Source organism: Oryx dammah, unplaced genomic scaffold (assembly GCF_014754425.2).
Source record: "Oryx dammah isolate SB20612 unplaced genomic scaffold, SCBI_Odam_1.1 HiC_scaffold_25, whole genome shotgun sequence".
Taxonomy (NCBI): Eukaryota; Metazoa; Chordata; class Mammalia; order Artiodactyla; family Bovidae; genus Oryx; species Oryx dammah.
The window spans coordinates 61,165,035-61,179,341 of NW_024070209.1; the positions used below are offsets into that span (position 1 = coordinate 61,165,035).

A 14,307-nucleotide genomic window follows, 5' to 3' on the forward strand; every position below is an offset into this window, starting at 1 on the left:
ACGCACAGAGGTGAGAGAGATGGGGCAAATTGGAGAATCTAGGTAGAGGGCATGTGGGAGTTAGTCTTTGTAAGATGCTTATAGCTTTCTGTAAGTTTGATATAATTTCACAGTAAGTTTTTAAAATCATTTTATTAAAGCTTTTTAAGACTTATAAAAAAATTCATGTCTTTGTTTTGCTATGCTGTATTGTAATTCACTGTATCCCCCTTTCAAAAAGGAAAAAAGCCTGAAGTGCTTTCTCCTAAAGATAGATTCAATGAATATGAAGGGGTGGGACCTGGTATTTTAGCAACTGTCCCAGTTAATTCTTAGGATTAGGCAAGAATGAGAAACACTTTTCACTCATAAAGGCAAATCACTGCCCTAAAGTAAACTCCTCAAAGAAGAATTTCTTTCTTGGGCTACTCTTATGAGATGGGAAATTTTTATGATTGACTCGAACCCTGAGATAGAGCTTTTGGTTACTAATTTTTTGTGGCAAGAAAATAAATGCTGTCTGTTTTAGCAGAAAACACAATGACATATATATAATGGTGGTTTTAGTAAATGTTTTCAGTAGTCACATCAAATACTAACGAGTGAAAAAAAATATATTAGAAGGGAGGATAGAAACCTCCTAGAATCTAGAAACTGGGATAATAACTATACATATTTAGCTCACACAAACTTGATTAAAAGGCCACATGTTATATCAGTCATATCCTATTGATAAGTTGGTTTACTTAAATCAGTGTAACGTCTGAAGCTCTGCTGTGCCTTCTGTACGTCCTAGGTTATTGTGGTGGGAAATCCAGCCAATACCAACTGCCTGACTGCCTCCAAGTCGGCACCATCCATCCCCAAGGAGAACTTCAGTTGCTTGACTCGTTTGGATCACAACCGAGCTAAGGCTCAGGTAAGAAAGATGCCTTTTCAATTCTTAACAAATGTTCAGCTTTAAACCTTTTTTCTCACCTTTAAAGTAACTGAATCTTACTTTGTACTTTTTTTCTTGTTTTGTTTTAGTAGGTAGCTATTCCAATTTGTTAGGACATCTTTAAATCTAATCTCTTGGGGCAGCTGAACTTTGTACTTAATTTTCACCATTATATTCCATTTCCTTCCTTTAATCATATGTCACTGCTAATGTCCTCTTAGTACAGTGGTTAAAAATTAGTCATTAGTGTAGATAATTCACATAATGGTACACAATTGTTTTTGTCAGGTACATAGGAAATTATAAAAACAAAGGTTTGAGTTTTGTGTATTTCATGTGGTTCTGCTTTTTTCACTCAGATAAGCAAATTGATTTAAATTTTATATTTAATTTCATTTTCATTTTTATAGCCTTTTCATATTCTACTTCCAATTTACCTTGATTCATGGAGCTAACATTCCATGTTCCTATGCAATATTGTTCTTTATAGCATCAGACTTTACCAGATGCATCCACAACTGGGCATTATTTCCACTATGGCTCAGCCTCTTTATTCCTTCTGGAGCTATTTCTCCAGTCTTCTCTAGTAGTATATTGGACACTTAATGACCTGGGTGGTGGGGGGTACAGCTGGAGGCAGGGGTTCATCTTTCAGTATCATATTTTTTTCTTTTTGTTTTTCATACTGTTCATGGGGTTCTCAAGGCAAGAATGTTGAATGGTTTACCATTCCCTTCTCCAGTGGACTATATTTTGTCAGAACTCTCTACCATAACCTGTCCATCTTGGGTGGCCCTACATGGCATGGCTCATAGTCTCATTGAGTTAGGCAAGGTTGTGGTCCATGTAATCTGCTTGGTTAGGTTTCTGTGATTGTGGGTTTCAGAATCTAGGTAAATTGGAAGTGGTCAAACAAGATGGCAGGAGTAAACATCGACATTTTAGTTATCAGTGAACTAAAATGGACAGGAATGGAATGGACAAATTTAATTCAAATGACCATTATATCTACTACTGTGGGCAAGAATCCCTTAGAAGAAATGGAGTAGCCCTCATAGTTAAGGGTCCAAAATGCAGTATTTGGGTGCAATCTCAAAAACAACAGAATGATCTTGGTTAGTTTCCAAGGCAAACCAGTCAGTATCACAGTAATCCAAGTCTATGCCCTAGTCACTAATGCTGAAGAATGAAGTTGAATGGTACTCTGAAGACCTACAAGACCTTCTAGAACTAACACCAAAACAAGATGTCCTTTTCATCATAGGGAACTGGAATGCAAAAGTAAGAAGTCAAGAAGATACCAAGAGTAACAGACAAATTTGGCCTTGGAGTACAAAATGTGAAGCAGGGCAAAGGCTAACAGAGTTTTCCAAGAGAATGTGCTGGTCATAGCAAGCACCCTCTTTCAACAACGTAAGAGATGACTACACATAGACATCACCAGATAGTCAATACCAAAATAAGATTGATTATATTCTTTGTAGCCAAAGATGGAAAAGCTCTGTACAGTCAGCAAAAGCAAGACTGGGAGCTAACTATGGCTCAGATCATGAACTCCTTAATGCCAAATTCAGACTTACACTGAAGAATGTAGGGAAAACCACTAGGCCATTCAGGTATGACCTAAATCAAATCCCTTACGATTATACAGTGGAAGAGACTAATAGATTCATGGAATTAGATCTGATGAACAGAATGCCTGAAGAACTATGGATGGAGGTTCCTAACATTGTACAGGAGGCGGTGATCAAAACCATCCCCAAGAAAAAGAAATGCAAAAAGGAAAAATGGCTGTCTGAGGAAGCCTTACAAATAACTGAGAATAAAAGAGAAGCTTAAGGCATAGGAGAAAAGGAAAGATATACCCATCTGAAAGCAGAATTCCAGAGAATAGCAAGGAAAGATAAGAAAGCCTTTTTTAAGTCAGCAAGGCAAAGAAATAGAAGAAAAACAATAGAATGGGAAAGACTAGAGATCTCTTCAAGAAAATTAGAGATACCAAGGGAACATTTCATGCAAAGATGGGCACAATAAAGGACAGAAATGGTATGGACCTAACAGAAGCAGAAGATATTAAGAAGAGGTGGCAAGAATACACAGAAGAACTGTACAAAAACAGTCTTAATGACCCAGATAACCATGATGGTGTGATCACTCCCCTAGTGCCAGACATCCTGGAGTGTGAAGTCAAGTGGGCCTTAGGAAGCATCACTATGGGCAAAGTTAGTAGAGGTGATGAAATTTCAGCTGAGCTATTTCAAATCCTAAAAGATGATGCTGTGAAAGTGCTGCACTCAATATGCCAGCAAATTTGGAAAACTCAGCAGTGGCCACAGGACTGGAAAAGGTCAATTTTCATTCCAACCCCAAAGAAAGGTTATGTCAAGAATGTTCAAACTACCACACAGTTGCATTGATTTCACATGCTAGCAGAGTAATGCTCAAAATCCTTCAAACTAAGCTTCAACAGTACGTGAACCGAGAACTTCCAGATGTACTTGCTGGATTTTGAAAAGACAGAGGAACCAAAGGTCAAATTGCCAGCATCCATTGGATCATAGAGAAAGCTAGAGTATTCCAGAAGAACATGTACTTCTGCTTCATTGACTACTCTAAAGCCTTTGACTGTGTGGATCACTGCAAACTGGAAAAAGAGATGGGAATACCAGACCACCTTACCTGCCTCCTGCCAAACCTATATGCAGTCCAAGAAGCAACAGTTACAACCTGACATGGAACCATGGACTGGTTCCAAATTGGGCACTTCAAGGCTGTATATTGTCATCCTGCTTATTTAACTTATATGCAGAGTAAAAAATGCATCATGCAAAATGCCAAGCTGTATGAAGCACAAGCTGGAATCAAGATTTCAGGGAGAAATATCAATAACTTCAGATATGCAGATTACACCACCCTTATGGCAGAAAGAGAAGAGGAATTAAAGAGCCTCTTGATAAGGGTGAAAGAGGAGAGTGAAAAAGCTGACTTTAAAACATTCAAAAAACTAAGATCTTGGCATCTGGCCCTATCACTTCATGGCAAACAGATGCAGAAAAAGTGGAAATAGTGGCAGATTTTATTTTCTTGGGCCCCAAAATCACTGTGGACAGTGAGTACAGCCAGGAAATTAAAAGACATTTGCTCCTGGGAGGAAAAGCTGTGACAAACCTTGACAGTGTGTTAAAAAGCAGAGACAACACTTTGCCCACAAAGGTCTGTATAGTAAAGGCTATGGTTTTTCCAATAGTCTTGTACGAATCTGAGAGTTAGACGTAAAGAAAGCTGAGCACTGAAGAATTAATGCTTCTGAATTGTGGTGCTGTAGAAGACCTGAGAGTTCCTTGGACAGCAAGGAGACCAAACCAGCCAATCCTAAAGGAAATCAACCCTGAATATTCACTGGAAAGACTGATGCTGAAGCAGAAGCTCCAATACTTTGGCCACCTAATGTGAATAGCCAACTCATTGGAAAAGACCCTGATGCTGGGAAAGATTGAGGACAGGAGAAGGGGATGATAGAGTATGAGATGGATAGCGTCACTTACTCAATGGACAAGAGTTTGAGCAAACTCTGAGAGATAGTGAAGGACGGGAAAGTCTGATGTGCTACAGGCCATGGGGGTCACAGAGTAGGACAGGATTTAGCGACTGAACAACAACAATATGCATATTCATGAGTGAGTATATCTTCCATGTAAAGCTGGGGTTCTAGATGCACTTGCATAGTACAGCATGCTCAAACATATATGACTTGCATGTTCAAAAATGGCAGCCCTCAGGGTAGAGGTTTTAGCCTTAAAATGAGGCAAAGTTCACTCTAGGTTGACAAAATCCAGGTACCTGTTGAGTGAAGTCACAAGGGTCAGCAAAGTCTCATTCCTTAGGCTCCAGTGAATCTGGTGACTGAGTGCTTAAGGGGTTTTGGATGCCACAAAACAGCTCAAGAATGTGCTTCTGGTTGATCTTTACCTTTGAAACAGGACAGAACAGGGAGTCTTTACAACTGATTTGTTATATTTGCTATGGTTACTTCTCTTGCCTAATAACAGTTTTTTGTTCTTGCACTCTTTGTTCTTTTTAAAATCATTAATTACTGAGATCTATTCTTTGTTTCCACATGAAGACCTAGGAAGCCTTAGTTCACCTTTCTCCCAGTCTCTTTAGAACAGAAGCTTTCTGAAATTCACAGTCTAGTTCTTAACTCAAGCTTGTCCTGTGCATGTTACAATTTCTCTTATTGCCCAGAATTCTGCTTCTGTAAAATATGACAAACTCTGGTTTAACTGCATACCTTCCTTATTACTGTCTGGCTAACAAAACCACTGCTTTAAACTGAGAGCTGATAATCTTTCAGATCTGGAGGGTCCAGTGAAGGAGAAAAGAATTTATATTTAAGTTTCTACACTAAACTGAATGTTTTACGTTTAATTTGTCATTTACTTCTCATAGTAACTATATGAGATATGTTACTATCTCCTGTTTGAAGTGAAGTTGCTCAGTCGTGTCCAACTCTTTGCGACCCATATAGACTGTAGCATACCAGGCTCCTCTGTCCATAGGATTTTCCGGGCAATAGTACTGGAGTAGATTGCCATTTCCTTCTCCAGGGGATCTTCCCAACCCAGGGCTCGAACCCACGTCTCCCGCATTGTAGACAGACGCTTTACCGTCTGAGCCACCAGGGAAGTCCTGTTTAACAAGAATTCTGAAGCCTGAAAAGGTCAGGGAACCTGCTCAAAGTCACGCAGCTAGTCAGTAAAAGGGTCTGCCTAATTCCACACCCTCATGTGTTCTTACATAATGGTATGGTGGATGCATGCTAAGTCACTTCAGTCGTGTCTGACTCTTTGGGACCCTGTGGACTGTAGCCCATCAAGCTCCTCTGTCCATGGGAGTCTCCAGGCAAGAATACTGGAGTGGATTGCCATGCCCTTCCCAGGGGATCTTCCTGATCTAGGGATCAAACCCATGTCTCTTAACATCTCCTGCATTGGCAGGCAGGTTCTTTACCAGTAGCATCACCTGGGAATGCGATCAAGTGACTTAAATCCATTCACTAGCTCTGTGACCCTGAGAAAGTGTATTCAGCTGGAAAATGGGATAATAATTGTTACCTATCTCAGATGGTAGTTACGTGCACTAAATGAGATAAGATCTATGTTAAGACCTTATCTTGATGCCTGTCACATAGTAAAAACTCAGTAAAGGTTGGCTGCTATAATTATTACTGATGATGATGATGATGATGAAGAGATATAAAACCAAATTTTGAGAAGAGTCACACTTCAGAAATCTCTCAGTTAATTTAGAAGGTATTTGGATAACAAGCTTAAATTACAGATATTTCCTGAGAGGCTTTGGGCTGTGGGCTGGGTCTTTTTTCTTATTATTTAGCCAGCATTCAGTGGCTTGTAAGAACTGGGAGTTGGTTTGAATGACTGGAGGCAGAAGATTGGGGTACTGTGGAGCAGTTATGGGGCTTCGCAGAGGGTGCTAGTGGTAAAGAACCTGCCTGCCAACGCAGATGGAAGAGACAAGGGTTCGATCCCTGGGTCAGGAATATCTCCGGAGGAGGGCATGGCAAGTCACTCCAGTATTCTTGCCTGGAAAATCCCATGGGCAGAAGAGCCTGATGGGCCACAGTCCAGTGGATCACAAAAAGTCAGACATGACTGAAGCAACTGCACACGCACACCCAGAGCAGTTATGAAAGAAAAGGTGGAACCACAGGTGCTGCGTCTGTGGACTTTGGATTACCAATGGTGATTCACTGCGTTGCAACAGGGAGAAGACAGTAGAATGATGACAACACCAACAAATTCCCACCTGTGCTGTTTGACCTGAGGCCTTAGTGGAGGCAGGCGTTGGAAAACTCTGTTCTCAGATGCACAGCAAAAGGATGCTTTGTCCCAGTGCCTGCAACAGTTTTCCTTGCGGGGGTGAAAGTCTAAGTGAGGAAAGAGGGAAGAAAGCCACAAATTTTGACTTTGGCCCACCCATGTTCCAGCATGCTGGTCTGGCACAATGACAGCTGTTAGGAAGTTTTTGAAGGAGCTGTTTTTTGCTCCTGTTAGAGGCTGTTAATCCAGTGAGAAAAGTAACAGACCCAAAGATTAATTTTTCTTACATGAATGAATGCTGCTGCTGCTAATAAGTCACTTCAGTCGTGTCCGACTCTGCGACCCCATTGACAGCAGCCCACCAGGCTTCCCCATCCCTGGGATTCTCCAGGGAAGAACACTGGAGTGGGTTGCCATTTCCTTCTCCAATGCATGAAAGGAAAAGTGAAAGTGAAGTCGTGCAGTCATGTCCCACTCTTAGCGACCCCATGGACTGCAGCCCACCAGGGATGGCTATATATCTGATAAATTTGGTTATATATCTCATCGTCATCATCACTAATAATTACAGCAGCCAACCTTTACTTAGTTTTTACTATGTGACAGGCATTAAGATAAGGTCTTAACATATATCTTATCTCATTTAGTACATATAACTACCATCTCTGTCCATGGGATTTTCCAGGCAAGAATACTGGAGTGGGTTGCCATTGCCTTCTCCCTGAATGAATCCTAGTCTTATATAATTTGTTTTAGAAATCAGAGGGCCTCACAGCCTAATGACTGTTTTATCACCTGCAAAATTCCCCTGTGTATTTGCAAACCAGAGCTATGTATGTTTTCTGCTGGCTGGCAAGGTAATTTGTCAATGAAACCAGTTAGGTAGTATCACAGAGAAGAAAATTAACTAGAGCTGGAGAATGAGTCAAAAGCTGTTCAACAGGTCTGTGTGACAGGCATGAAACTGTCTGAAGGAGCAAGGAGCTGCTTACTATCCTGGGTATATGGTAGTTTAGCTCTGATGTGCATGATATTCAGAAATCACGTATGCTGGGTGCATAGTACTGGCCTTTGCTATTCAGAGAGAAGCTGATTAGCTCAAGAGATCTAAAGAACAAGAGGAAGTGGGCAAACAGGACACAGGAAGTCAGGGGAGCCTCCTGTAGGAAGGAGAGGCCTGCAGGCAGTCTGTCCTCACTGTACGTTGGAGTTGACATTCAGCAGAGTTAGGATTTTTAAATTCTTGATAATATACATCTTGGCTCACTTGCCCTAGTATAATTTTCCTTTTTCTCAATGATGCCAGCTAAATATAAGTAAGAACAGTTCTTTGCAAGTCCCTTCAGGTCGTGGTACACACAGAAAATGGTACTCATTGCATAGCACATCACTCTGTCCCAACCACTAAGCAGATCAGTAGCCTGGTACCCCAGAAACCAACCACCCAACTAACTTGTGAAGACTGATATGGTAGTTGAAAATGAAAGTGAAGTCGCCCAGTCGTGTCCGACTCTTTGCGACCCCATGGACTAGTAGCCTACCAGGCTCCTCCCTCCATGGGATTCTCCAGGCAAGAGTACTGGAGTGGGTTGCCATTTCCTTCTCCAGGGGATCTTCCCAACCCAGGGATCGAACCCAGGTCTCCCTCATTCCAGGCAGACGCTTTAACCTCTGAGCCACCGGGGATACAGTAGTTAGTAGTCCTAACAGAACTCTAGATGAAGTAGGGATTAGATGAGAAGTGATTTTAAATGTCGAAAACAAAATTTTAAGTTATTTTAAAAATCTATTTTAGGACTCAGAAAATAAGTCTCAACTTATAAGGGTCAGTGAAAGTAAGCACAACTTGCTTCTTCCTTGACTGAATAAATTAGCATGAAGATGAGTCAAGGCATTGCAAACATTTTAGGTAATGGCTTTTTTCATTTTTATCATTTTGGTTGGTTGGCTGTCATGTTTTACTTTTTATTTTGGAATAATTAGACTTAGAAGAAGTTGCAGAAATAGTACAGAGAACGCCGTGTACCCATCACTCTCCTCCCCCAGTGATGACATTTTACATAACTATAGATCATTATCAAAACTAGGAACCTGACTAAACTACACACAACACTGTTAAATAGCTTTACTCAGATTTCTACAGTTTTTATGTCTTTATAAATGATCCTATGTCATCTAATTATATATTACTATAACCACAAACTGTACCATCACCCACAAAGAACTCCTATTCATGTTGCCTTTTTATTGTTACACAGTCCCTCTCATTTCCTAAACTCTGAGGAACATTTATCTGTTCTCCAACGCTATGCTTTTGTCATTTTAAGAATGTTTTAAAAACAGAATCCTGTAGTAAGTAACCTTTTGACCCTCTTTTCATTCAGTTTAATGCTTTTAATAGCCATTCAAGTTGTTACATGTATCGGTAGTTCATTCCTTTTTATTGTTACTCCATTTATTATTTAATTATATGAATATACTACAGTTTGTGTTAGAAGACAGAAGGAATGAAAAGTGCCCAACAAACTGAGAAGGCATCTTGAGACCAAAAAACAAGGCAGGCAGCTCCATATAACCAACGAATCAGTTTATTATAGGGTAACTTACTCAGGGTGGGATTGGGATCAGGCAAACAATGACCCAGAAACATTTGCAGCTGCACACCATACCACAGAGGAGCCACAGGGACAATTTAATAGTTACCCTCGGGTATGAGTATAGATGCTTTGAAACAGGACATTTCTGAATTAAGATTTATGAACGGATAACTGGTATCATGGGTGCCAGGAATGTCAAGGGAGGCTTTCATCATTGGAAACCAGCAGAGCAGAGAAGCTGGCTACCTGATCCTAATGTTTATTAAACCATATAATATAAACTACAAAGCCCTAGATGTGATTCATTTCTTAGGTCAGTTTTAAAGGATAGAAGAAACTATAAGGGCCCAAGATGGTGTCAGTTATGCTAACAGCCATGCTTTGTTTAACCATTCTTGAAGGACTTTTGAGTTGTTTCGAGTTTGGGGCTAAAATATCACGCTGTATTCTCTTTACTATATGGTGAACACACAACCAGAGCTTTGATGAATTACTGCTATTATCTGTGTGTGCAAAAGCTGTGGATTCTGGCACAACTATTTTTTTTCCCTCTCATTCTTACTGCAACGTAAAGGAAAGAAAAATCACAATGTAACCCTAACACATCAGCTTTAAAATTTTTTTCTAAAACCTTTCTCTTTTAGATCCTTATAAATTCTGCTATCTAATTAGAAAGAAATTACAGGAAAGCAAGTATTAGAATTCCCTAGTAGCTCAGCTTCCTGAGGACTTCCCTGGTGGCACAGAGGGTAAAGTGTCTGCCTGCAATGTGGGAGACCCTTGTTTGATCCCTGGGTGGGAAAGATCCCCTGGAGAAGGAAATGACAACCCACTCTAGTATTCTTGCCTGGAAAATCCCATGGATGGGTGAGCCTGGTAGGCTACAGTTCATAGGGTTGCAAAGAGTCAGACACGACTTTTAAGGATTATATAACAACGCTGCTTGAGGACAGTAGCTCAGCTGGTAAACAATCGCCTTGCAATGCAGGAGACCCTGGTTCGATTCCTGGGGGCAGGAATATCTGCTGGAGAAGAGATAGGCTACCCACTCTAGTATTCTTGGGCTTCCCAGGTGGCTCAGCTGGTAAAGAATCCCACCTGCAATGCGGGACACCCGGGTTCAATCCCTGGGTTGGAAAGATCCCGTGGAAAAGGGAACAGCTACCCATTCCGGTATTCTGGCCTAGAGAATTCCATGGACTGTATAGTCTATGGGGTCGCAAAGAGTTGGACATGACTGAGCGCTTTCACTTTCTAAGTAAAGTATAGGAATAAAGCCAGCCAATTAATTTTCTGGCTTCCTAGTACATATAAGTTTTATTTGTATGTAGTGTGTTAAGTATGCAAAAACATTATGTCTAAAAAATATATACATTACAACGTATACATAGCTTAATTCAAAAAAGGCCTTGTTGCTAAAAAAGAAAAGCTAACCATCGTCTGAGCCTTCAGCAGGTCATAATATTTTTGTTGGTTGAGGGTTCTTGCCTTCATGTTGATGGCGGCTGATTGATCAGCTTGATGGTTGCTAACTGTTCAGGTGACTGTGGTAGTTTCTTAAAATAAGACAACAATGAAATCTTCCTTTTGCAAAAAATTTCTCTATAGCATACAATGCTGTGTGATAGCATTTTACCCTGAGTAGAACTGATTTCAAAACTGTAAGTAAATCTCTCAAACCTTGCCACTGCTTTATCAACCAAGTTTATGTGTAATATTCTAAATCCATTCTCGTCATTTCAAATACCTTCACAGCATCTTTACTACTAGGAGTGGATTCCACCTCAAGAGCCTTAAACATTATAGGGTACAGTATTGAAGTAGAATGCTTAAAAGTAAGGATCATCTTACAGTTTATGGATGACTTATTTGTATAGTAGCTTAATCAAATATAAAACATCAAAGTTTAATATTGCTTGAATACATAAATATGACCTTTGTTTTGTTGTTAATACTTGGAGATGTTACCTAAGCATTTCTGACCAATCAGGTATTTAGATACTTTCTCTACTATTAAGTTCTTTTGGGAAACTTACCAAACAGTAAAATCTATGGGGGGAGGGGGGATTTGTTTGTTTTGTTGTTGTTTTTTTACAAATCAATATAAGTCTTGTGTTTCTTAAAGTTTCAGAGGTTTTTATCTTAAGTACATTTGTCAGATAGATCACAGTTTGAAACTTAAAACAAAAAAAATTTGTCTAAGTAACATATGTGTTTTTTGTTCAACTAGATTGCTCTTAAACTTGGAGTGACTTCTGATGATGTAAAGAATGTCATCATCTGGGGAAACCATTCCTCAACTCAATATCCAGATGTCAACCATGCCAAAGTGAAACTGCAGGGAAAGGAAGTTGGTGTTTATGAAGCTCTGAAAGATGACAGCTGGCTCAAGGGAGAATTCATCACGGTGAGAAAAATCCAGGAGATCTCTTCACAGCCAAGCATCGAGAACTCTTGAGAGACACACACACTGCTGACCTGAGTCTCCCCCCAGTGGGTGGCAGGAGGAAACCCAAAGACAGCAGGCCTTTGATGAGCGTGTATATGCTTTGGGAGTCATACTGAAGTAGTCATAATCTAATCTGATCTATTGTGTGGCAGTCAAGACTGATAAAGTGGGAAAAACGAGATGCCTTCCAGTCATCCAGCTATCTTATGGAGATCCATTTCTCCATATCAAGTGTGGCCAACCTCCTGTGTGGGTCTTTAGTTGTCCCTTTCTTTCAGAAAGACTGGTGCTTCTTAGTGAAAGAGGTGAATAAGGCCACCATGGAGTAGTTGTATGATTTTGGAGGGGACACAGTAAGCTGTAGTTTCAGCCTTTCTCCCCAGGAATAACCTGCTATCTCTTCCTGCCCACCCAGACTGTGCAGCAGCGTGGTGCTGCCGTCATCAAAGCACGAAAACTGTCCAGTGCAATGTCGGCTGCAAAAGCCATCTGTGACCACGTCAGAGACATCTGGTTTGGAACCCCAGAGGTGAGGACTTAGTGACTTCCACAGGCCACTCTTTTATTTTTTCCTCTGATGCCATAATGTAAAAAATCAAACAAAAAGACATGTGGCCTTGCAGTCAGGCCAGTTAGGTGCATGTCCCAGCTCAGCTACTGACTAGGTGAGTAACCTTGGGAAAGTTGCTTAACCTCTCTGAGCAGTTTTGTCATCTCTTACATGGCATTTAACTCAGGGTTATAAAGTCAATGAGATGAAATGTGGAAAGCACCTAACACAGTAGAGGTGGCTTTATTTTTCTTCTTAAAACCTATATTGGGCCACCAGCCTCCTCATGTATAAAATGAGGGTTTCTCTGGCTTACTGTACACATAGGTTGAAGAGTAGACTGAGATAGTAACCATGGAAGTTGCCCTTTTGTGTCAGTGCCTGATGATGATGCTTTATACAGTAATGAAGTTATGCACAGAGTCTCAGTAAGAACCTGTCACCTGGTTTAATTTTGTTAGTTCATGTGCCCTTTGGTTATGAAAAGGAATTCTTTATCACCATGCGAGTATAAAACATTGACTGCTACTTCTTTTCAGGGAGAGTTTGTGTCCATGGGCATTATCTCAGATGGCAACTCCTATGGTATTCCTGATGATCTGCTTTACTCGTTCCCTGTTACAATCAAGGTGAGGTATTATGGGTTTTTTTCTTTAACCCTCTGTCCCCTGATGGGAAACCAGTTGTGTGTGTTTATTAACAGTGGTATATTTTAGTCTAGAAAGTTGTTCCTTTACTAAATTAGACAGCTTTAAAATCATGTGAAGCACAACCTCAGGTCACTAAAAGTTTGAAATTAATTAATTAATTAATTAATCTGGAAAGCAAGTTTCAATTCTCCCAACTAGACACTTTTTGTTACTATGCCTCTCATATTGGATATCTATAAATATTCTCTTCTAAATGAAACAGTGGTTCTCAGTATTGTCGCTCTGTATTACAACTGTACTGAAGTCAATAGTTTTTTATATTTGCTAATTAAAGCCTCATTTAAAGATGTTTTTTCTAGATTCAGTCAGTTTCAAATTCACATGTTGACTTTTTATCAGAATTATCTGTTAATTAAGACCTGGATTTTGATTTGCTTCTTTAGATTCACATTTTAAAACATATTCCTCTAAGTTCAAACTGAGTTGTTGCTTGCTGGAACAACTTCTAGTTTAATCATAACTCTCTTAATTTGCATTTATTTTCAAACAGGATAAGACCTGGAAAGTTGTTGAAGGTCTCCCTATTAATGATTTCTCACGTGAGAAGATGGATCTTACTGCAAAGGAACTGGCAGAAGAGAAAGAAACTGCATTTGAATTTCTTGCCTCTGCCTGACTAGACAGTCATTTCGATGTTACTAAATGCCCCAAAGCTGAAGAATCTAAATGTCGTCTTTGACTCTAGTACAAAATAATAATAATGCCATACTTAAATTACTTGTGAAAAACAACACACTTTAAAGATTGTGTGCTTCTTGGTACAAGTTTGTGACGGTTGATCATCATGCTGTTAGTGTCGCATTCTAAAATAAATATATATTCAAGTGAAGATGACTTGGACTCTAATTCTAGATATTTTGGTTCTATTAAGAAAATAAATGTGCATGTTTCCCAGCTTGCCTAGGAGGGTTATGATTTAAAAAAAAAAAAAAAAAACAGAAAAAGGGAGTAAAGATAGAAAATGTTACGGAGGAAAGCACAATTCTCTCATATTTAAATAGAATAGGAAGATCCCACCTCATAACCAGTCTATTTTGGAACATAATTTTAAGTCAGCATTTCCTTTTTGGCTGCACCATGTATGGGATCTCATTTCCCCTCCAGGGAGTGAACCAGTGCCCCCTGCAGTGCAAGCACAGAGCCTCAACCACTAGACCACCAGGGAAGTCCCCAGAATATAATTTTAAACATTACCTACATTAGGCAGTTAAACATATTTTTGTTAATTTATGCTTTGAGGAT

The 14,307-nt window shown here is 39.8% G+C and overlaps 1 protein-coding gene across 1 annotated transcript in view; it reads left to right on the top strand.

Moving 5' to 3' along the window:
* Positions 1–13,899, top strand: part of MDH1 (malate dehydrogenase 1) — a 24,493-nt gene extending 10,594 nt beyond the window's left edge. The window contains exons 5-9 of the mRNA XM_040224040.1: positions 776–898; positions 11,587–11,763; positions 12,221–12,334; positions 12,895–12,984; positions 13,556–13,899. Of these exons, the coding sequence (XP_040079974.1) occupies positions 776–898; positions 11,587–11,763; positions 12,221–12,334; positions 12,895–12,984; positions 13,556–13,681 (630 nt within the window). The 3' untranslated portion in view covers positions 13,682–13,899. The remainder of the gene's footprint in view (positions 1–775; positions 899–11,586; positions 11,764–12,220; positions 12,335–12,894; positions 12,985–13,555) is intronic.
* Positions 13,900–14,307: the final 408 nt, after the last annotated feature.